Here is a 22,828-nt window from a genome sequence, read left to right as displayed (position 1 = left end):
GAAACTACAAGTTGAGGTTCTAAGCATAATGGCATTTTGAAAAAATGGAAAGCCTCTATGTACTCTACAAATTTCAAACATAAAAAGTAAAAAATGTTTATCCACAATGCAGGTTTGAAATTCCAATTTTGAATGCCATTATGGCTGTAACAGCTACAAAACTACAGTGTTTTCTCAGTATTTTTCTGCATCATGGCATTTTAAGTGCAGAAAAAGGAAAAAACCCTAAAATTGCTACAATCAGCTTTCATGAAAGCACAATATTACACAGCTTATTTTGATGGCTTTTTTCAAAACAGAAAAATGCACTAATTCAAAGGAGACTGCAATATTGCACAACACTGGGAAAATTGAAGACAGAGACCAATATTGTGAGCCGCAGACTTTGATCTCTGTAAGAAAGGTCAGATTTTTTTTGCCTGACACTAGTACAAAGCATATTTTTGTTTTAATATATTTGTCTATGCAGATTTTGCTTTTTTTGATATTGAAAAACCAGAGATTGTACAGACAGTTTTCATAAGATTTCAGTTTAAGAAAAAAAGAGTGATTGATATTTTCCTATTTTAGAGACAAAAAGCACAGATTACTGACTGAATAAGCAAGACTGACTCCAAGTCTTGAATTCACATGTGGGTCTTCTTTGTAAACTAGTAAAAGAAGGTGTGAAACAAAGTAGTAAAATGGCAGTTATTGCCATTTTGACAAAACCTGATTCTCCCACTTTTGAAAATGTATGTGAAGTCTCCTTTATTGCTAAACCGAGATCTGCATAATGAATTTAATTGGCATAGCACTACAAAACTGGAACCAAGAACTGGCAGTTATTACAGTCCAATATTACTAACTATGATAAATAAAAAGCAGCTACTTCAAACAGTTATTTTTATTGGACTAGGCCCAAAGTAGAATGTTACAATATACAACATGTTCAAAGAACATGTAAATCTGCTTTATGGATGGATGAAGCCAAAGAAAAACTGAAAAACGTATTCTGCTTTTACCTTTGATTTTTATTACAAGGGTTTGGGTTGCAAGGATCCTTGGAAATACACGATCCAAACTCAAACTGGTTGTCCTGGAGCCCAACGCAGCGAGCTATGCACGCGCTGGGATACGTGCGCCCGTTCTGGCCACAGACTGGGACAAACTGGTCCACACAGTTACAGGGCAGACCTGCAGGAGCAACACAGAACAGGGACTGGGTGCACACTCATTTTCCATGACACAAGATACAAAAGGAATCACTGAGGCATCTCTGCCTTCAGCCCCTTTCTCCCACCTGTCATTTAGCAATGCTGGAGCACAAGCAGCAGGAAGGGAAGTTTGTGTCCTGCCCCTTTGCTCATTCTACTCAGCTTTCTCCACTTTTCCCCTAAACTCCTTTTCTCTCATCCCTAGTGCACTCTGTCTCTACTTATTTTTAGGTATTACTTGAGGTTTTATTTCTCAGTATTGATTTTTTTTCCTGCAGTGCATGTTGGATGTGAGAAAAAAAAAATAGTTAAAAAACCATAGTAATAACAAATTATCGGGTGCTTTCCATTAATACTGCAGAAAGAATTTAGTTGATAATTCCTGCTCTAAAAATACTCAACTTGGAATTTTCATGGTTTGGAAAGTTACCTGTAAACTTCCGACGTTCATCCTCCGAGCTGTGCTCAGTTAGACACTGACGTGTGGAACAAATCAAGTTTCCAGCAAAACAGGAACAGACATTGCAATCTATATTAAAGGACGTTCCATGGCCTTAATTAAATAAATACATACAATTAATGCAAATACACCCGAAGACTACATATTCATATGCACTACAAAGATATTACATTCTCATTAATTGTTTCTGTAATTTCCCTTTTCAGTATATTTTCCCACTGAAATTTCCATTTTTTTTTTAATAGATTTCAAGTTTTGCTTTATTCACTTACAGGAAAAGTCTGTTCACATGTGGTTTTGATTAATTAGTTAACCACAGAAGCAAGCACTTAGTCCTTTCAAAGCCTGAATAAATTAGGTTTTAAGTTTGTTTTTTTTTTTTAAGAATAATAAATTCTGGCTAGCAAGCTTCATGTTTTCTTAAAGGTAAAGCTTTTGTAAAAACACATTCTTCTAAATTAAATTTACATATACCTCCTAAACTTTTAGTCTCACACATAAAGCACAACTTGTATGTGTTTGTCAAGAGGTAAAAGTGCCAATGCTTCATTCCAGCCTTAATTGAATTGGAATGTATTTTATAAGTCAGTAACAACTTAACACCTGAATCTAAGAATCAAACTGCAAACTTAGGGGATTTTTCTTAAATTTAGCAACTCCTATTTGGTTTTCTGAACTGCCCATACGACTGCCCTTCACTGTGATGTGTGTTTTATATCAAATCAATTCATGTTGATGACAGACTCTGATCTATCCATAACCAAGCTGGTTATCAAAGACTACCAACAAGTACACAGCTCTTGAGGAAAACATAATAGTAATTACCTTACAGAATAAGGTAATTCCCTCTCATCTCTTTTCAAAGGGTTGAGATTGAGAATTAGAATTTTTAAGAAAATATTACACAGGCACAAGGAAACTCCTCAGCACTGGAGCAATTCAGAAGAGGTGCTCAGAGACAAATGAGGGCAGAACAAGAGGGGGTGGGAGAGAAAGCCTCTGCAGCACAAAAAGCTCTCTTTACACCACAGTACTACTCAAAGGAGCAAAGAATTTGCCAGCAGGGAAGAAAAGCTTAGAAGGTAATGCCAAACACAGGATCTCAGGTGATTCATCAGAGTACCAGACATAGGATCCACCTGAAAACTGTGCAGGGGTATTGTCTTTCACTGTCAAAGAGTGCACACAGCCAACCTGTCCTCATCAGTAATCATTTCATTGGCTGGAGTCAACTCACAACACAGAAAATCCCAGCATCATTCAAAACATTCAGAGTTGTTTTCTTTATAGAGAATGGTTTTAAAAAACACAGTTCAGATGTTATGTCTAAACCCTGGCTTTTTACGACTGACATATAAACCAATGAAATGTAGTTACTGCAAAATATTTACATGATGACCATAAACTTTTAATTCTTTGCTTTCAATGCATCATCTAACAAATTTGGAACCTGGTAATTTTTATTTTTTATTACATAATACCTAGAGTCTTAATCACCACAAACACTTCATAAGTCACTATGGTAAAAGAGGAAGCTGTCTGGTTTTGGGGTTGTGGTAGTTTGTTTGTTTTTAAATGAACAGCACTTACTGAATATCTACAGCTACACATATTATGGTCCCTAGAACAGGTGAGAGCTGTACACTGTACAACCATAAAATACAAATACAGCATCCAACATATTTGTGATTATTTTCACAAATAATCTGAAAAACTGCAAGTTCCCTTGGATAGAATGGTCCATAAAAAGTTACAGTCATCATTTAAAAACTGCATTTGTTGAGAACTGTATCTTAGAAGTATCTAGTTTCACAAGATATTTTCTACAACTGCCCATCAAATATATTGTTAATGTTAAGATGTTTTCATTGTTCTGCTTCCATGAACGAATAGTACTGACTCTGGAAAAAAAAATCCAAAACCCAAAATAAAAATTTTAAGTGTGTTTGGCTGCCTTTTATCTTCTTTGGACAAACAACAACAAAAAATAGATTCCAAAATCCCCCATTCCATTCCCTGGAATACTGCAGGCAGACTTTCCTGAGTGATGAAAGTAATATCCCAATTTCCTCCTCTTTCATGATTTAGGGTTTGGTTCCCAATCTGAAAATTATGTTTGTGACAAATGAAACTACAGCAAGTGCCTTGCTTCTTAAGTTTCACTTAGTGTGACAATAACTCATATAACAGTAAAAAAGAAACCTCAGTTATTTTGGACTCATGAGATATTTTTACCCTGCTTTAGCTCTGCTTGGACAGCAGTCTGATAGTATTTTAAAAGGGCTGATTTACAGACACTAAACAATGTGCAGTGCTGAGATATGTAACTATTCCCTAGCAGAATATCTCTTGCTTGCTGATTCAAAGACACCAAATTCAGACAGGTCACAGCTCAGCACTGACTCCACTTTATATTCAAGACCTTTCATAAGTTTTCCCCTACCTTAGTAGAAGCTCCTTTTTTTGTTTTCTTTCCCCAAGATTATAATGCCAGTTTGCATGACAAAAATACCCATTTAAAGGTCTCAAGCAAAAATTAAATCTGAAAATAAATCAATATAATCTTCTAAGAAGCATCACCCGTCACATCTCCTTGAACTCCTTTGACAGTCAGATTAGTAGAACCCAATAAATCCTTGTATCCATGCCAATTTAAACTGTAAACAGGGAGCTGCCACGGTGAGGAAGACTTTAAAAAATCACAGTGTTCAATACACCTGCATCATCATCATGTATTTGCTTACATGTTTATTTTTAGGCATATACTAGCCCCATGGATAGATATCTTACACTATAATTCTTATTTAACATTGAGATTGTGCAAAACTTATTAGGGGCTGTTTAGTGGAAGAGCCAAAGCAAAAGGAAATTAATAAAGATGATGAAGGAGATAAATTAAGATGAATCAAGCAGGAAGATGTGTGGGAAAGCAAAGGGAAGAGGGGAAAAGGGAATGAATGGTTCAATGTAGGCAGGTATCTGGACAGTATGCCCCTCTCACTGAACCCTACACTTGATCACCACAACCTATCCTATATTTTTATCCAATCCTATTTTTACACTTTTAAGATGTGTGCTTCCTACTCTGAATATGTGCATGAGTACTAACAAACCTTAAGGTGAATGAATCAGCAAGTAGGGGAAGAGGTCATTGTGCCAACCACTGGAGTGGAAACACACACCTTGGGAATTCATGGGTCCAGGTACCACAAGCCACTGGAAGGAAGAAAAAGGCCCCAACAAATCCAAAACAACCCCTCACCAATCATTTGGAGCTAGTAAAGAAACCATCCCATGCTAAAAAGAAATGGTGCACTGAGAACACCCTTCACACAGGACTGTGATTGAGACAGGCACAGCTCAGTACTGATTTCAACAGTGGAACCCTCCAGCATATGTAAGACTTAACCAGTATGAAATACAGGGATGCAATCATCAGCTTCTGTATTTTCTAATAAACTCTGAATTCAGATCCTCTGTGTCTTCTCATGTAGCTCAAAATCCCTTAGGTAAGGAGCAGGTGCTGGATGCATCACTGCTCTGTTACTTACTTTTCCTTTGTCCTCCAACAATGCATGATTTCTGGAGGTCAACACAACGCATTTCCATACAGTTCTCCAGCAAGCCACTGTGTCCACAGGTACAAATCTTGTAGCAGCCAACATCACCAGCTGAGGATGGAACTTGGATAAGCGTACCTTGTCGGACAATAAAATCCGAGGCTTCTCCCAGTTTGCAGCCTGCATGCAAGCAAAAATTTTAGCTCACAGATGGTAAACACGTGGGCAAATGCCACTACTACTGAAATAAATTACTACACTGACTTGCAAAAACCATAAAGTGTTCTTGAGCAGCCTTACTCTTGCCCTTACGTTCACCCATTTCCTCAAGGCAACAAGCAGCAAAAATAGAAGATAGTTGCTTGAGACAAAGTTGTGAAGAACCATGTTACTTTTGAGAAACAGACTTGAAATTACAGTAATTCTCATGTATTTTAATTTTCCAGCTCTGTAGTAGTATGAAACATGTTATGTGAAAAATACTACACATGCTTCACCCTCTCCAATACAGAATTTGAATTAAAGGGTCTCACAAGCAAAGCCCAGTCTTTTGCCTTCTCTCACATATTTTATTGTGCCTTTCTTCTCTACTTGTAGCTCTTAAGTGAACACTGAAAGATTTTTACAAGACATGTGAAGAGGGGAGAAAGGGAGAAAAAGCAGGAAAAATAGATTAAAAAAAGACTGGAAAAGAAAAAAATATTTTAAAAAATTGCAAGGAAAAGTAATAAAATAAATAGATTGAAATAACCCTATAAGGGGTGAACTGCAACAAACCTCCTGAAACTTTCAGCCAATAAAAAGACTGAATTAAAACACAAAAGTCACTTTCCAACCTTCAAAGGAAGCAAACTATCTCTCTGAAAGCTGTGTATTCAGAGCTTGTTTTCAGATGACTTTGAATGACTTTTGCAGCAAGTGAAGACAATACAACCTCTACAAGTAATAAGGCTCAGCTTTCCAGGAAAACAAAAGTATTTGTAAGGGTCATAGAAGCATAACCAAAACAATGGCCCTAGGCTCACACAAACAATGAGCTGAAGCCTATCCTCACTTTTAAAAGAGCTCAAGTAGAGCAGATATATGAGTGAAGCAAAATCCAGCTTTCCTTTTTAATTAGGAACCACTGGGGAAACTGCTGATCAGCCACAGAACTGCTGGAAGAAAAGAGGCTCAGGGAACTGATGTGAGACAGCTGGCAATGTTCTCCATCACGTTCCTCTAGAAAGGAGGCTGCTCCACACAATTCAGTGTAAAAATCAGTGTTGCTCTCACTTGCTCAGTCACACACACGTTCAAGTGGTCACCAAAGGCACATTTTCTGCTCTGCTTCAAGAACCAGAGCTGATCCCTCATGTCACTGAATGACACCTGCTGCTTTAAAGGAAAGGGGAAAAGTGTGGCAAGCACTACCAGTGCCTGCGGCAGGACAATGAAGGGGTTGTAGAAGTTGGACATTGCAGAGTCTCACACTTCCTTTTTGTAGGTTTGATCTTTGTTACTGACACCACCCAACCCTGCCATTCAAAGTCAGGGTTATGAAAACTTGGAACTTATTCTGCATGAGGCTCTCTCCCCAGTCAGCTCACATTTACACATGGTGCTGAGGTTAGACAACACCAGTGCTCTAAACCATCAGTTTCCAAATAACCATAAGTGTCTTTCTGGTGAGGTGCAACCACATTAAAAGTGTCACTGAAGGGAGCAGAAGCAGAAACGCCATCGGCTGCATGTCCAGACATCTTTGGTGGGAACAGCTGGGTGCTGGGTCAGTGGGAGGGGAGCTGTGTCACTGTGCACCTCTTGGTTCCTGTGGGTTGTATTCCTCTCTTTTCGTTATCTCCCTTTTCATCATCAGCACCATCACAATTACTATTATTAACTTTATTTCAGTGACTAAATTGTTCCTGCCCAGGCTGGAGGGGGAGTGAGCGAGCGGTGTGTGGTACTCAGGTGCCAGTTGGGTTGAACCATGGCACAGCAGTGCACTTCAAAACCTTCAACAACACTTCAATGACACCTTTACCTGCAAAATTCAGTAAAGAGAAGCCTCAAAAACCTTACCTGGCACACACAAATATGGAAGACATAGCTCTCCAGATTGACATCCTTTTCTATTTACTTCACACAGCTGATTAGCTGCACATGGATTTGGATTACATGGATGTGTGACATCTTCCACAATGTTACCTAAAGAACTTGGGCCTGAAAATAGAATACACATCATCTACATTGATTTAAATGAGATTTATGTTTCTTCAGCAAAGCACGGCATTTCGTACATCCAGTAAAATAATATTTTTGACAATTCTGTGAATTTGTTTTACTTTAATTGTAGATGTAGAAGCATGATATGACCAGATAGTTAACTTATTTCAATAGTTTAATCCTCATTCCTGGAAATAATGACCCAGATGAACCTCCACATGCAAAATATATTTCCTTTATCTTGTCTGCCCAATAATTTTCTTGTCACATATGCCCAATACAGGAAGGAATAGAAGCAATGAACTATGGCAATTTGGAAATTCAAATTTTCTCTAATACACTAAATAAAATCCCTCAAATTCAACACAATTTTCTTTAAAATAAATAATGAAGATTATTAAAAGTAATGACAAGCATTCAAAGTATCCTGATTTCTAATTTTGCTGCATAGGTATGTTAGTACTTACTCAGGTAAGTATCCAAGGGTATACAGTTCTCCAAGTCATCGGTTGGAGATAAGAGCTCACAAATACTCTCAGCTGAGTGGCCTTCAGGGAATTTATTATGATCTCCACACTTCTTCAATATTTCCACACAATCTGATCTACAGATAAATGAACAGAACTTCATGAAGACTACTTGAAGAAAAAAAGGCTTATATGAAAAAGATTTTTTTCTATCTTATTCCCTTCCCTGAATCCACAACTTCCCCAATATGCCTCACAGCAGAGTGTTCATATATATATGTATATGCTGCATTTTACATAGGAGGAAGGAACAAATTTGTGACACAAAGACAGAAACTACTGCTTGTACTACTCCTTTTTGACTTTGGGCTTGGCGATCTTCATTTTCTATGGCATCATATGCATGTATCTTCCAAGACCAATCAGTTCCTTTATTTACTAATTTCTAATATGGGTTGAACTCTACCTCACTACCTGCAGTATTAACTGTTCTTTTTTCTACTCAGTCACCTACTTTCAAAATTGATTAAAACAAAAAAAACAACTTTTTTTTTCAGATCTTTCTGTCAGCTGAAAGTCATCAGTAGATCCCAAAACCAAAAAAGAGGAATGGTTTAAGACCCCATAGAAAGCCAAAAAAAACTTCAATACATCTGTTCTTTCTTTCACTTTACAATGCAAGCATATACATCCATCTCATTAACAGGCAAGTATATTAATATACAGTGATGGAGATTCAAGCAATGGCAACCATGCAATTTCAAATTCTGTCCATGTTTATCTTGCCATGTTCTCCTAACATAGCAAACACAGTCCTATAGCTTTTTAGTTTTCATTAAAATCCATAGTAAAACGTCTAAAATGGTTTTTGTTTTCCCCACGGTACTTACTTGCAGATAATACTTCCTCTAGATTTGCTGTGACAAGGTTTAATCTGCAGGGAGCAGGCAATTGCCTTCCACATTTCTGGTTGGCATTTTTTAATATCAAGCACAGGAATATTTATGAAAGGCATCTTAATACTCCCTTTTTCCCATAGCTTCATGTCATTCATGGCTCCCTGGTCTGACTGAGTATTGCAGCTTCTAAATAGTTCTGTTGGTCTTAAAAGGAGAAGGTAAGATATAGCATGTATAAAAGAAAAAAAGTATCACACATTTTCCCTTTCCACCATAAGACTCTACATCCTTCATGTGGCTTGCTTTTTGTGGTATACAAGCAATTAATCCCTCCCAAGTTAGGCAAGATCAGAATAAATTTGAAATCTGTATTTAAGGAACACAAGGTCTTTAAGACTCAAGACTGAAACTCCCTTCTCACCTCTATCTCTTAGATCAAATATCACTTTAATATTTCTCACCTAAAGTTGACCTAAGAGCAAATATCTTAACCCAAATATCTCTGTAAATGTTTCTTGGTCAATCACTAATGCAAGTTGATTTATGATTTATATTTAGCCACGCTTAGGATTCTCCTATTAACACTCACACCATTACATACTATTAAAAAAAAAAAAGCCAGAGATCTCTAACAGCTAAGAAAATTTAGGGTTTTTTTAAACTCTAACTGTAACCTGGCAATTACTTTCAGACACCACTTTTAAACAATTTTGTCCTACACAGTACAAACCCACAGAAAAATCTCTGCAAAAAAGGAATTTTGAAAATGAGTAACATGTAAATTTAACAAACACTTTAAGCTTATTTATAATACACAACATTCCAGTAACCATGACTTACTGGTCTATGCAGCAAGGCAGAGGAATACACAGAGGTAATACACTGACATTTTACAAGTTCACAGGTTAACTTTTATTCTTGTAAGTTTTGTTACATGTGTTGCTAAATACATTTCCAAAAGTTCATTCTAAAGAAAAACTATTTATTTTCAAATAAACTAAAACCGTATTTGCAGAAAGAAAGCTACATACAATCTCAAAATAAGTCTTAAAAACATTTCATTTTATTTTTGAAATCAAAGCATAGGAATTCCTTTATAAAACATTCAGTGTCTCTCTCCTACCTGTTATTAAAATTAGTGCAGTAAGTAAGATTTCTACAGCCCAGCTGACAAGGTTCTCGTACATCTGCTAAACAGGTCAACATGGAAACTTCAACTGCATTATACTCACAAAAGCGATCAAATTCTTGCCAGCTCTGTGAATTGCCCCAGCTCGTGCTATAAAGTTTAGTGCAGAGCTCTCTGAAAACAAAAAACAAATAGAGATGAAGAAAATAAAATTAAAAGAACATCATCCATTCAGATATAGCCCGCCACTTCTTTGCTCCATCACTGCCTCCGCTCACCGCAGAGGATTGTGCTAGAGCCCACAAAGTCTCCAAGGGCACCCAAATGTAGTGCTCAAAGCAAATAACCCATTTTGCTCAAGCATGCCAGCATATCTTTAAGCTAGTAAGGCTGAAAGACTTCAGGATATAGAACTGCAATATCCAATAAAAATGTAACAACTGGAAACCTGAACTTCCAACTTCGAGATGAAAACTAACCCTGCTGATTTTACTTTGGTAATAAATCCAAGTTGACATCACAATGAACAACTTCTAATTCCATCCTTCAGCTTCAAATCACACTTTCTCCTCCTACAGAAATGACTGTCAAGCAAAATACATTCCTTCTTTTGCCCTGATATTTGAAACAAGGATACTGTTTGCTGCTTTCATTTGAGATGTTTCCTGGTCTCAGCAATACCCAGCTCATTGTTCATGGCAATGTCCTACAAACTACAAAAGTTTCCATCCCAAGATACAGAACTTCACTGCATTAATTAGATCTCCTGCCTAATGAAAACTTGATAGAAGAATCCATTTTAGAACTCATTATCAAAGCAAGGAACTAAAAGATACTTTATTAACTATCCTATACTACAATGTTCTAAGAAATAATGTAACTCCAGGTGTCTACTACTAAACCCCTTAAAGATCCTGCTGCATTCATGAGATGTTGTTACTGGAAACTTTGATATAAAAGGAAGTAACAGCTCAAAAATGTTTGCCACTTATTCAGACACACTGATGCATTTAAAATGCAATCACCATCTATTTTTAAAGTGGACAGAAAACCACTCTAGACTAAAAATGCCTCAATAATCTGCAAGCATGCAACAATTTGCTGAAAACCTTTGTTTTTCTAAATGTCAGAATAGTTAGTTCCCTTATTTAATTACTAAATTACCTAAGTTATTTTTCACTGACAAAAACCAGAAGAGCATCTAAAAGGAATACTGCTGAAGTTTTAACATGAAGCAAGAAGGCACGTGAGAGTTTGTGGACCTGATTGTCCTTTTGTCTCTCTTTAGCATCTTTTTAAGACCTCTTAACCAGAGGCTGCAATGTTGACTATTACGACCACAAGTATGGTACAAGTTTCATTAACTTACTGTGTCTGCCATAATAAGCTAATGCCAAATGTAAGAAAAGGTTGATTCCTCTTAAAAAACAGTATGTTTTGAGATACAAAGTATTGGACAGAATACATTACTCAACAGATTACTATCTGGTATCCTGAACCTGCATTTTTTCTAAGAATTCCAGAACTTCCTGTTTGATGTACACAGCAAGATTCAGGCAAAGGCCAGAAACAAGACAAACTCCTAAGCACTTTCACAATTGGAAACGAGGTTAGAGAGATACTGACCTACATGTGGAAGAATTTGCTTTAGAACAGCAATGGAGCTTAGCTCCATCGAGGCCAGTGGAAGGTGGGGGGTGCACAGTGACTCCGGGGTGAACAGATCTTGAACTCTCAAGAAAACATTGCCAAAGTGGGTCCTGAGGGAGAGGCATGGTTTTACAGCCTTCTATAAGTCCATCAACAATTTCAAGCTCTGTTTTCATTGACATTAGAATTCTTTTACAAGCAGTCTGACACGCATAGTCTTCTGCTCTATCACAGCAATACAAACCTGTTAACAAAATAGTGAACAGTCAAGCACAAAACAACATTAAAGATGCACAACGTAACAGCCCTTGCTGCGAAATAAAAGTGCTGTAAGGTGCCTCCTCCTCCTCCAAAGAATCTCAAATAACATTGCTTCTCCTAAATAGAATCAACTCTGGAAAAAAACTACACAGCCAATATGTAAAAATGAAAAGTAAATAAAAATTATTAATGCACCTAACCAAAAATTATCATAATATAAATTCATATAATGATTGCGCCTAAACCCAAAAGTTATCATCATATAAATTCATACAATGATAGTAATACAATTCATACAATAGACTTCTACAATAACACATTTTATATAAAATGTACAAGAAGTACATTTTCAGTATCTTCTATAACTTTCTTTCAGTAAAGAAGGACTTCCTTGTACTTACTGTCTGTAGGGTTTCTCATTGGATACGACTGTGTGTAGTTATTCACGCAGTGTATAAGCTGAGGGCTGATAGATGCACAGTAACTTTCAACTGCTTTAATTTGGGACGGACCAGGAGAGGAGTCTGTCCGAAAAATTGCTTGGCAATATTCCCGGCAGTTCGTGTGGTGACCTGCGTAACTGCAACAGACTGACCCCACTGGGGAGGCAAACAGACAAACAACAGAAAATCTATGGGTTCCTATGCAAGGAAATGAAGAGATGAGCAAATCTGACACACAAGGATGCTCAAGGACATGAAAGGAAAAAAAAAAGAACAAATTCTATGCTCTATTGAAAAATCTCTGTCTACAGAGTGACTGGAAATATCTGTAACTAGCCAAACTACATTTGTTTGTCTGGCAGGAGAAAAAAGTCAGTATTAAAGCTGCTTTGAACTCAAGCTCAAGACATGAGCAAGCCAGCTGAATCTCATTTTCAGCTGTTTTGCTCTTATTTTAGCTAACCAGACATATCCAATAATTGAATTATCAGAGAAATGCTACTAATAAACAAACAAATATGAGAGTAGTATAATTCAAAAAACCCAGACAGATGGTACTGGTGATTCACCCATTTTTGCTATTTTGTTAAATACATATAGTAGTCCTTGACAACAGCTTCTACTGGAATTAATTCTGAGACACCGATTTCGTTTTATGTAAACAGATATCAGGCAACAAAACGCGTGGTTCTTCAACATTTCAACTATGCATTTAATTTTGCTACTTAGCACACATCAAATGAACAAGCAGAAGAAAAAGATGACAGAAAAGATAAATACAGATACACAAATTAAAAACTGATATAAATTTCACAAATAGTCAAATCCCTTTATTACTTGAGTAAGACAATTTACTCGTGGCTTTTGCTTATATGGGTCTGAAATCCACGTTTGTGTAAATGTTCACCTACATAATGTCTTAAACTTGAGAGAAAAAATGAATAATACAAAAGAAAAACAAAATAAACTATTCGTTAAATACTTACTTTCATTTCTGTTAATACAACTAAAGAGAGCATTCTGAAATCAAAACAAAAGCAGTGTTACAAGCCAGAAAACGTCAAATAAATATTTAAGTATCCAATCATTTGTTATAATGAGCTAATAAACCTTTGGTATTATTTGCTTCAATTAGATTACATCAAAACAAAACCACTATACAAACAGTGAAACCAGGAAATTAAGAGATCAAGGGTCACCAAAGTTCTGTGTGTACTCATAGTAAAACAGAGAAATATTCAAGCAAACAAGTAAATTGGAACAGTTTCCTGGACTAACTTAGAAACAGGGTAAACTGCTATAATAGGGTGTCCCAAAATGTTGGGATTTTTTTTTAAGGACAATAATTTAAAAGATTCTACGTAGAAAAAAAAAATTCTGCACAGATGGATGCATGCAAATAGTAAGTCTCAACAAAATAACTCCACAACAATGTACCTTAAAAGCTACAGCATGCAACCAGCTCTCTCGAACTGCAGCCGAAAGGCACAGCTGGGGGATGTACATCTCAAATGTCAGAAGAAGGGAAACACACACATCCTGCTTTCTTTCAGAGGTCTCTAATCTGCAGACCAGTCATGAAATGGTTTGGGTTGGAAGGAACCTTAAAGCTCATCTAGTCACAACCCCCTGCCATGGGCAGGGACATTTTCCACTAGACCAGTTGCTCAGAACCCCATCCAACCTGGCCCTGAGCACTTCCAGGCATGGGGCATCCACAGCTTCTCTGGGCAACCTGTGCCACTGTCTCACCACCCTCATCATAAAAAAACTCTTATTCTTTGTATCTAGTTTGAAACTACCCTCTTTTAGTTTACAATAATTAGCCCTTGCCCTATCACAACAAGCCCTGCCAAGAAGTTTGTTTCCAGCTTTCTTGTAGGCCTGCTTTGGGCACTCAGAAGTGCTATAAGGTCTCCCAGGATCCTTTTATTCTCCAGACTGAACAACCCCAGCTCTCTCAGCCTGTCTTCATAGGAGACATCCTCCATCCCTCTTTGTGGCTCTCCTCTGGACTCATTCCAACAAGTCCACATCTTTCCCATGCTGAAGATATAGCCCTGGATGTAGCACTCCAGGTGGGTCTCACCAGAGCAGAGGGGCAGAATCCTCTCCCTCATGACTACTGAACTCTTACAAAAAAAACCCCAGTCTTCCCCACACTGAATAAGCACATTTCCCGTTAAAAAAATTAGGTACTGCATTTAAGCTGTCTGGAACTCTATGAAAAGATGAAGTCATGAGGTTGAAATTCCAAAATTCAGTTGCTTGTTATCAAAGACTAAAATTACATGATTGTGAGAAAAGAGAAATTCGAATTTAGAAATATCTAACCTCTACAATTGTCAGAACACCAGATTATAAAACCTGATCAAATACTTGATCAATAGCGACAAAATATAATCCCCATCTTAATAAAATTCCTGATCTCCATTTCCCCTACCCCTATAATGAAACAAAGTTGTATTTCCCACAGAAGAGAGTATCTAGAGAAGAAAACAGAAACACCATCACACTGATCCCAAATCATGTGGGATTAAAGTCTTGCTTCAAAACAGGAAAGCACCAGATGTGCTACTACCTCTAAGACACGGAAGAGAGCTCAAAATGCAGACCTAGTCCAAGCCCAGTAGTTCACCATTCTTCATCTATCTTAGTTACTAGTTTAGTCATTGCATTGCAGAGAAGTGGGTATCCAAATAATCCTGGGGCTATTTTTGTGCAGATCTGTACTGCTGCAAACAGATGAAAATACAAACATGTCGGGAATTAACTTGATTATTTTATTTTTCCTTTTGACTTAGATATTGTTTAGTGTGTAGGAATTTGTTTTTCATTTGTATTTTCTACTTGATTTCTTCTGACCACAAGATCTTAAACAGGACAGTCCCAATACTGTAATGAGCAGCATCAAATTCCTTCTATTAGCACTCAAAAATTAATTTATACCTTGGGTAAGCCATGGCAGATGTGGCAAGATAAGGCCCTAAGAGAATAAACACACGTCTAACTTGAAAGTATAAGTTATTTTTCCACAAACAGCAACTATTTATAATTCTAGTGATCATAAATAAAGCACAGATCTATTGGTACACCTCACACAAAAACTGAAAAATCTACCTTACATAAAACAAAACCCTAGATTTCATAAAGTAGCAATTCAGACTTTTTTTTCCTATGCCAAAAACATCCCCTACAGTATTTTAGATCTCTTGTCCCAAAAGCATGGATACTACATTATTTCTCTCAGATTACAATGAATTTGCAGCAACATTCTTCATCCTAGCAGCACGTTTTCATATAATTAACTTTAGATGTTTCCTTCTTTCCTACAGACAAACCAAATCCTGTTACATATCCATCTGTGCAACACAGATGAGGGACAAGAGAATTAACGGAGAAAGAACACAGAGGTGGGGTCACCATCCTACATCTGTAAAGAACAGATTTATATTGCTGCCTAAGCAGTAATGACATTTTTGTAGCGCCATATATCCTTCACTGTGGATGCCAGGCAAAGGCTACCAGAAAAGCCCTTTTTTGATGTGGCCACCCAGTTTCCTTGGGACCTGCCACATACAACAACACTCTGCCCCTAAACTGACTCTCCTCAGAAGCTGCTGAAATTTGACTTCTCCAGAGCCACCCTGCATGGAGCACTGGAAGGTGGCATACCACTGGCCAGGGGTCTATGTACAAATCACAAAAGGGACAGGACTGCTGGGGATGGTGTCTCGAGCTGTTCTGTTTTCCAGCATCAGTCTCATTACACGGTGATGACAATGGGAAGCTGCCAGCAGCTCACGCCCCCAGCAGCAGACAAAAAACTTGATATTACAGCTTACTTTAGAAGTTTTTTGACCAATCACACAAAGCAAAAGCATACTGACAGTAGTTCTATCCAACCACTATAAGCACACGTACCTTTGGTTAAAACAATGCTTGCTTCTTTCAAATACAGTATCTGCTTGTAAGCCTCAAAACACAATGCACAGAGCTCCATTATTAAGAACTTTTTAATATCTTGCTAGATATACTTTTCTGCAGCTTAGGGAGTTATTCTAGACAAGCATTAATAGACAGACCATTGTTCCATTTGTCCTTACTTACTACTTACATAATTTTTCTGCCGACAAATCTTATGGCTACCACTTAGCTCTAATCACAGTTCTGCTGTCTCTGAGGCCTGCCTTTTCCAGCTTTCCCAAAATCCTCTGATTTTATGGATTCCCACAGCAGCACACAAACCAGCCAGGCAGAAGGAACACTGTAACTTTATTATTTAAGGCACTGGGACAGCAGAGGCTGCTGGAAAGTCTAAAGTCTGTCTGCCATGGTTATATCGAGTACTTGACCATACTGTTAGCACAAACAATACTTAGAATCATACTCTAATGCTGCAATAAACTCAGAGAAAAATTGTCATGTTATTTAGAAGTTGAATGACACAAAAAAATTATTCTAAAGCAGTTAATGAATAATAGTGTCACTTGCCCTGTTCAGAGGACACAAAAGAAAGGAGAATGTTGAGAAGATTATGATATTTACTAATATTCCTCCTCTAAAGGGCTCAAATTGAGACAAAATTGTCTTCTCATAGCGATTTCACAAACCAGTTTTATACATGCAGGAAATCCTAACCTAATAATAAATCTTCTTTCTGTATTTTGAGAATACATTTCCACAGACTACTGAATCACTGTAATAATCCTCCCATTTCTGTTAAGAGGAAGTGGTCTGGCTTCCCTTTTTCACCTTGTCCCTGTTCCCAGCTGTACAGTCTTGTGCATGCCCTTACATCACCACCTTGTCATGACCTGATCTTTCTCACTAACCCCTATGAAAACTCACTTTTTCTCATCCCCTAGGATTTAAGTCAGTGATATCAACAGGTATGATACTATGTTAGAACAGAATAGAAGAAGCACTTTTTAGCTATCATCTTTTAGAAGGACCTGCCAGATCCTGGAGTAAGGAGGCAGCGTAAGGCAAGGAAGGGGAGGGAATGTGTGTGGAAAATAGGCAGTTGAGTAAGGCAGGGGAAGAAATTCAGACGCACTGAGTTGTTACAGCAACTCACCATATTTCACAAAACTGTGTGTGTAGCCACCGCTAGAATGCTAGTTAAGGGTGCTGACTTTGTTTTTTGGGTAGGTCTGAGTAATGTTCAGTTTATATGTATGTATATACCCCTCAAACATGTGAGGGGTATAGCTACATAGATATGAGATAATCTTAAAAAAATTTCAAAATTAGTGTCTAATCATGTGTTCATTAATGAAGTTGTTAAGAGCATTAGACAGTCAGTCGGATTTGAATTACTAACAGCAACTTCTTTTCAGAACACAAGGTTCATATCCATCTCTACTAAATTAGCACTCATATCTAAGATCACCAGCTTTTCTGCCCACTCAAGGTTTCTTTGGAATCTTTGAGTGAACTGGCAATGAAGAAAGACACAGAAAATAAAGCAACAGGCAAAAGACAGATATAGGTAAGGAAAAACAAAACCAAACCAGCCAATCAACACAGAAACCAAAGGAGGAGAAAAGTATGTTCTCTTTAAAGGAATGACCAAGTCATCAGGATTTGGGAAAATGATGGTACAAAGGCAATACTGTGTACACACACAGTCTGATACTCCATTTTTAACTTGCATTGAATAATAAATTAAGCGAACAAAGATGGCAATATCAAAATTTCTAAACCACAAACACAATGATTTGTTTTACTTGTGCACAACTCCCATCTTTCAGATTTCTCTTTTTTTTAAAGCCAGGTGTTCCCAAGCCTGGTGATTAAAGCCAGTGAGACTACAAGGAGGAGCAGAAAGTGGCAGGCAGACACCAGCACCACAACCATGTACACCTTCAAGTAAAGACTCTCAAAGATTTCTTTTTGGTGTTAGGGAAATTGGAAAAGGTGTTGAGGTTTATGCAGCAGAGAACATTTTCAGTCTTCCCCCCCAGACCCCCCTGAAGGAAGATTTTAGCCAGTACTGCAGGACCTAACTGGTTTCGCTCTTTTTGGAGCTCATCAGCTGCAGGTAACGGCTCAAAACCCCAAAATGCACACACCCCAACACAAACAGAGCAGAACACTTTGCTGAAGGAAGAAGTCCTCTGCATTGTGAGGCATGCTTTCACATTATAAGCACATTCTTTCTAAATGGCTGCCTGTAGTGTCTGGAATGAAAAGCAACAGTGAAGCTGTTGTTTCACAACAGAAATTAGGAGTATTTTGCAAAAAACCCACAAAGTAAGTATTTTCCTCCCTAAAAATTATCATGGTATATATATTCTACTAACTTTGGCAGAAAAATAACTTCAGGGCTATTGTCTTGGGCAACCTAACCATGACAAATATTTGAATCTAGATCCTACCCAATTAAGGCCATCTTAATTTGTAAGTATTACCTACAGTTAACAAATACAATAGTAAAATGCTTAACTCTGTGCAGTTAAGCACAGAAAAGAAAACCCTCTTGATCTCTCCTTGACTTCATTTAATCTTGCAATTTATTGAGAGAAGATAAAAGTCGGAAGGTAACAACATACTAAGGTGTAGTGGAATCAGCTGAAGTGTCAAATGATGGTGAACATCTGTTAAAAACTTTAAAAACTTGCAGTAATAACAAGTAAGGTCAAGATTTTCCTCTATTATGTACACCGGTAAAGAATTGAAAATACTTGCACAATGAGGTAGTATAAAATTTACTGGAACTCAAATTTTGGCAAGATCATTGAGTGTTCTATCAACCTTCTTTGAACAGCAGAGAATAGAGACAAAAAGTACCAGTAGCTGACAATAACATCATCTACAATGTGTAGTGTATGGTCAGAGTCCATCCTGAATTCATTAAGCTGTACTTCCAGAGGCCACACAGTCCTGCACCTTAAGAGTTCATTAAAACTGTTTAAGAACCTTTAGCTAAACAATGTCCTAAAGAGTTCCTTGAGTTATTATCTGTTGTCTCGGAGTAATCCACACAAACAATTAGATAAGAGCTAAAAACTGATGACTGCATTTTTCAGCAGGGCTAATTAATAGTCAGCATTCACTAAAATCTCAACAAAAAGCAGGATCATATGACCCTAGAAGGAAAAAACAAATCAATACCATAGCAGAGTGAATACTTTTCTGAATCCTCATTACAGCACTTGAAGCTGCAGGCACTGCATTTTAAGTTTCTGTGTTTAAAAGTTGCAAAGTGAGATTAGGCTAGAGTGCTCAAATCTGTGATAGCAAAACTACCTTTACACCATCCAGGAACACCAAGTGTTCACTACTGTGCATGAAAAGTAGTTTTAAGAGCATAGGCTAAATAAGTGGTGACATTTTCAGTTGCATTTCAACTGCTTGGGAGATGTTAATAGTGCTCAGCTGCAGTAAAGCTCTCACAGTGCCAATTAACTAGAGAAGTTTATATGTCTTATTTGGAACACATGAAGTAAAAATTGGAGTTCTTAATATTCAGAGAGGTGATCTCACAATATGCAGTGCACAGCCTCAAGAGCTGCAATCTAATGGAAACTTCAGTGCTACTCTTTCCATGCACAGAAGAAAGAAAAGGGATCTTAAATGCAGCAATAAAGCCTTTACGGATTATTTTAAGATTAATGAACTATTTTAAGCTGCTCCTCCAAGCATGTATTCTATGTGGTCTTTTAAAAAATGAACCCTCACTTTACACAAAAGTTTTAAAAATTCAAAAATCAGAAAATCCTACATACAATCCATACCATCTCCACTTCTTTCTTCTTCTTCCTTTGACTATTACCTACCTTCTTTTTAGAGGAAGATGAACAGGATAGCAGAAAGCTGGAAGAAATAGTGAAAGATAAAAGAACTGAGGTGCACAGAACTAGAGGAAAAATGAAGATGACAAAAGGAGCATTTGAGAAGCAGAAGATGGAAAAAACGACTATTAGAATAAAACCTTCAGAAGAAGGCAAATAAAATACCTTTTGGTAACACTCAAAAATACTGGGCAAGTTGTGCAAAATTTATTCATTTCTGTATATAGTGCTACTTGAAAATAAAAATTGTTACAGGACATGCCATCTTCAAAGAACTGATAAAAAATGAATACCTTATTCCAACAAAATACTTTTCTAAAATGTGTAAAATCTCCACATTAAAATAAACATAAATATTTACAGTAAAAGTAATGCAGAAATATATGATCAGCAAAAAAAGCATCTTTGATTAATCTTGTGAAAGGCTGGCACATCAATGCTGAAGTGATTCTGCTACTGCATGACCTGAGTCTCCACTTAGTGACTTCAAACTTGGTGACACTTCTGCATGAAGTTTGGCTTTTTTCACTGCTCTGAACCCTCTGCCCTCCCCTGAAGATTTACCTCCTTCTTCACCCTCATTAACTTAGTGGGAGGCTGAGGGGTACGTCACAAAGTTGCCTCCCTAATCTCAAAAGATTACAGAAGTGTACTATGCACAGTTCAGACTATTCTAAGCAGCTTGTGAAAATTCTCTGGGAAATCCTTATATAGGTAAGCTAAGTAAGTTAAGAAGACTGGTAAGCTATGAGAGTGTTTACAAAATAGGGAATTATATTTTACATCCTTAATTCATATAGTTTTTCCTTTGACGTCATGTACGTTATTAAATGCCTCAGCAACAGACCTGAGAGCTGATCACCAAGCACTGTGATCCATACTGCAAACTACTCTTCTAATTGGATCCTCATTTTTACCAAAGTATTAATTCTTAAATGCAAAACCAAACACAGTACATATGACATGGTATTTATGTGATTCATGCGCTATTTGTGACCTCATGTCACCTCTTTCAGTTTGAAGTAGCCATTCCTTCCCCAGTTCAGTGCTTCCTCAGCCAACTCCACAGAACGCAAAGTACAGTACAGGACACAGAAGCTACTCACACACTACACACTACAGAGGGAGCAGGACTCATACACCAGAGTGGCAAGAACAGTGTTTTTTTTTTTTTTTTTTTAAGAGAAATAATGACAGGGTGTGGGAAACTGCAGGTTCCCTCCGAAAGTTGTATTTGGAATCTTCAATCTTAGGCATAATGTCCTTGAATTTAATTCAACCAATGAGCCTCTTAAGAGTATTTTAAGTATTATTTTCCATGAGCACCTGTAAGCCTGTATACATATGAAAAATCACTGTCATACAAAATTCTATCCTAACTGAAGATCTAGCACATCAGATACTTAATTTCTGTCCCTGACACTATTTGTATCTACTACACCTAGTCCTCATTAAAAAAGTTCTTTCCTTCTTCCCCAATCAGAAGACCGATACCTTCTACTGTGATTTTTCTCCCTCTCCTTCTCTTTTACTCTTGCACAGATAGCAAGCATTAAGGTTTTCTGTACAATAACAGCAAGATCACTCCTGATTAAGAGTGAGAAGCCCAGTTTTCAAAATTCCAGATAAAAACTGGAAAAGTAAATAAGATGACTATGACCATAAAGTCATTCTTTATTCTCTTACCTTTCCTCTCCCGTTCTCCTTCAACCCATACTGGCCAACCTCCTACAGCAATGCAGAAATCCAGAAAAAAAGAAGGAAACAGACCAGCATAATAGAGGAGAAGCTTGCAGATGTTGACAGTATAGCATATTATAGCATGAAAGGAGACAGAGCTACTTAAAATGAAAATGCATTTTTAAGAGAACAAGCTTTCAACCCACACTAACTTCCACAGTAAAGAGTCTAGGAAAATACTCTGTAGATTGTTTAGGTAAAAGGACAAATGGGAAAATAAATTTCAAAAAAGTAATTCAATACTTCCTGGAAAAAAACAGGAAAATTGCCCCACTTCTGCCCAAATCAAAAGAATGGAAAATTGTCTGATATCCCAAACTGTTGATTATGAGCAGAACTGATGCAGGACTACCTAACTTAGGGCTGAAGGAAATTAGATGAAAGGGGGTGGGAGGAATCTGGCTTTTAATTAAGATGACTATCAAAAGAAAAGCAGTCCTTGCAGAATAGCATTTTCACACACTGTGTGAAAAAGAACACAGGTAAAGGCAGATTTCTGAAGATATCCTGATGATTAATTTTATGAGCAGAACAGTAAAAATAACTGCAGGCATCAACAGTTTCACTGATGTTACGAAAATTATATGCTTGAAATTATTTATATTCAGATAGGATACTTAAGGCTGTTCTTTCTTGAGTTTTTTTCATTAGGTCACTTTTAAGCTGACTCTCACTGTCAAAGCTAAAAGGTTTCTGACAGATTGAATGATCACAACAAATGCTGACTTTGATCAAAACTCCTATGAAATAAACTTTTTGGGAATCCAATTTGACAGTTGCAACTTTTTCATTTAAATTAAGGTATATGCAAGACTAAAAAATCCAAAACTTTTTTACAGATTGTGATTATACTTTTATAAAAACTGTAGAGAGATAATTTACATTCATATGAAAATGAGCACATTCAGAAACACAGCTCTAAAAAGGCAGAACTTTCCCTCATCTACAGGATGTTTTTAAAGGACTTATAAAATTATTGATATAAAAGTTGATGCTTTTTCAGATATATTCAGACA

General features: G+C 37.1%; 1 protein-coding gene across 3 annotated transcripts in view; it reads right to left on the bottom strand.

Annotated features, from left to right (window-relative positions):
- The window catches only part of RECK (reversion inducing cysteine rich protein with kazal motifs), a 48,978-nt gene that overhangs the window by 7,480 nt on the left and 18,670 nt on the right, over positions 1-22,828 (bottom strand). For 2 of the 3 annotated variants that reach the window (XM_030969370.1, XM_030969379.1), the window contains 10 exons: positions 13,260-13,293; positions 12,232-12,429; positions 11,546-11,813; positions 9,914-10,093; positions 8,782-8,994; positions 7,892-8,028; positions 7,281-7,421; positions 5,208-5,396; positions 1,627-1,749; positions 1,005-1,176 (listed from right to left, as the gene is read on the bottom strand). In XM_030969370.1, coding sequence (XP_030825230.1) covers positions 1,005-1,176; positions 1,627-1,749; positions 5,208-5,396; positions 7,281-7,421; positions 7,892-8,028; positions 8,782-8,994; positions 9,914-10,093; positions 11,546-11,813; positions 12,232-12,429; positions 13,260-13,293 — 1,655 coding nt within the window. Of the gene's footprint in view, positions 1-1,004; positions 1,177-1,626; positions 1,750-5,207; positions 5,397-7,280; positions 7,422-7,891; positions 8,029-8,781; positions 8,995-9,913; positions 10,094-11,545; positions 11,814-12,231; positions 12,430-13,259; positions 13,294-21,758; positions 21,801-22,828 lie in introns of all 3 variants that reach the window. The other variant, XM_030969389.1, reaches the window with a different exon arrangement.

The sequence above is a fragment of the Camarhynchus parvulus genome, chromosome 2, assembly GCF_901933205.1.
Source record: "Camarhynchus parvulus chromosome 2, STF_HiC, whole genome shotgun sequence".
Classification (NCBI taxonomy): Eukaryota; Metazoa; Chordata; class Aves; order Passeriformes; family Thraupidae; genus Camarhynchus; species Camarhynchus parvulus.
Note: the sequence above shows the minus strand (reverse complement) of the source record. Positions and strands in the feature narration are given on the sequence as shown.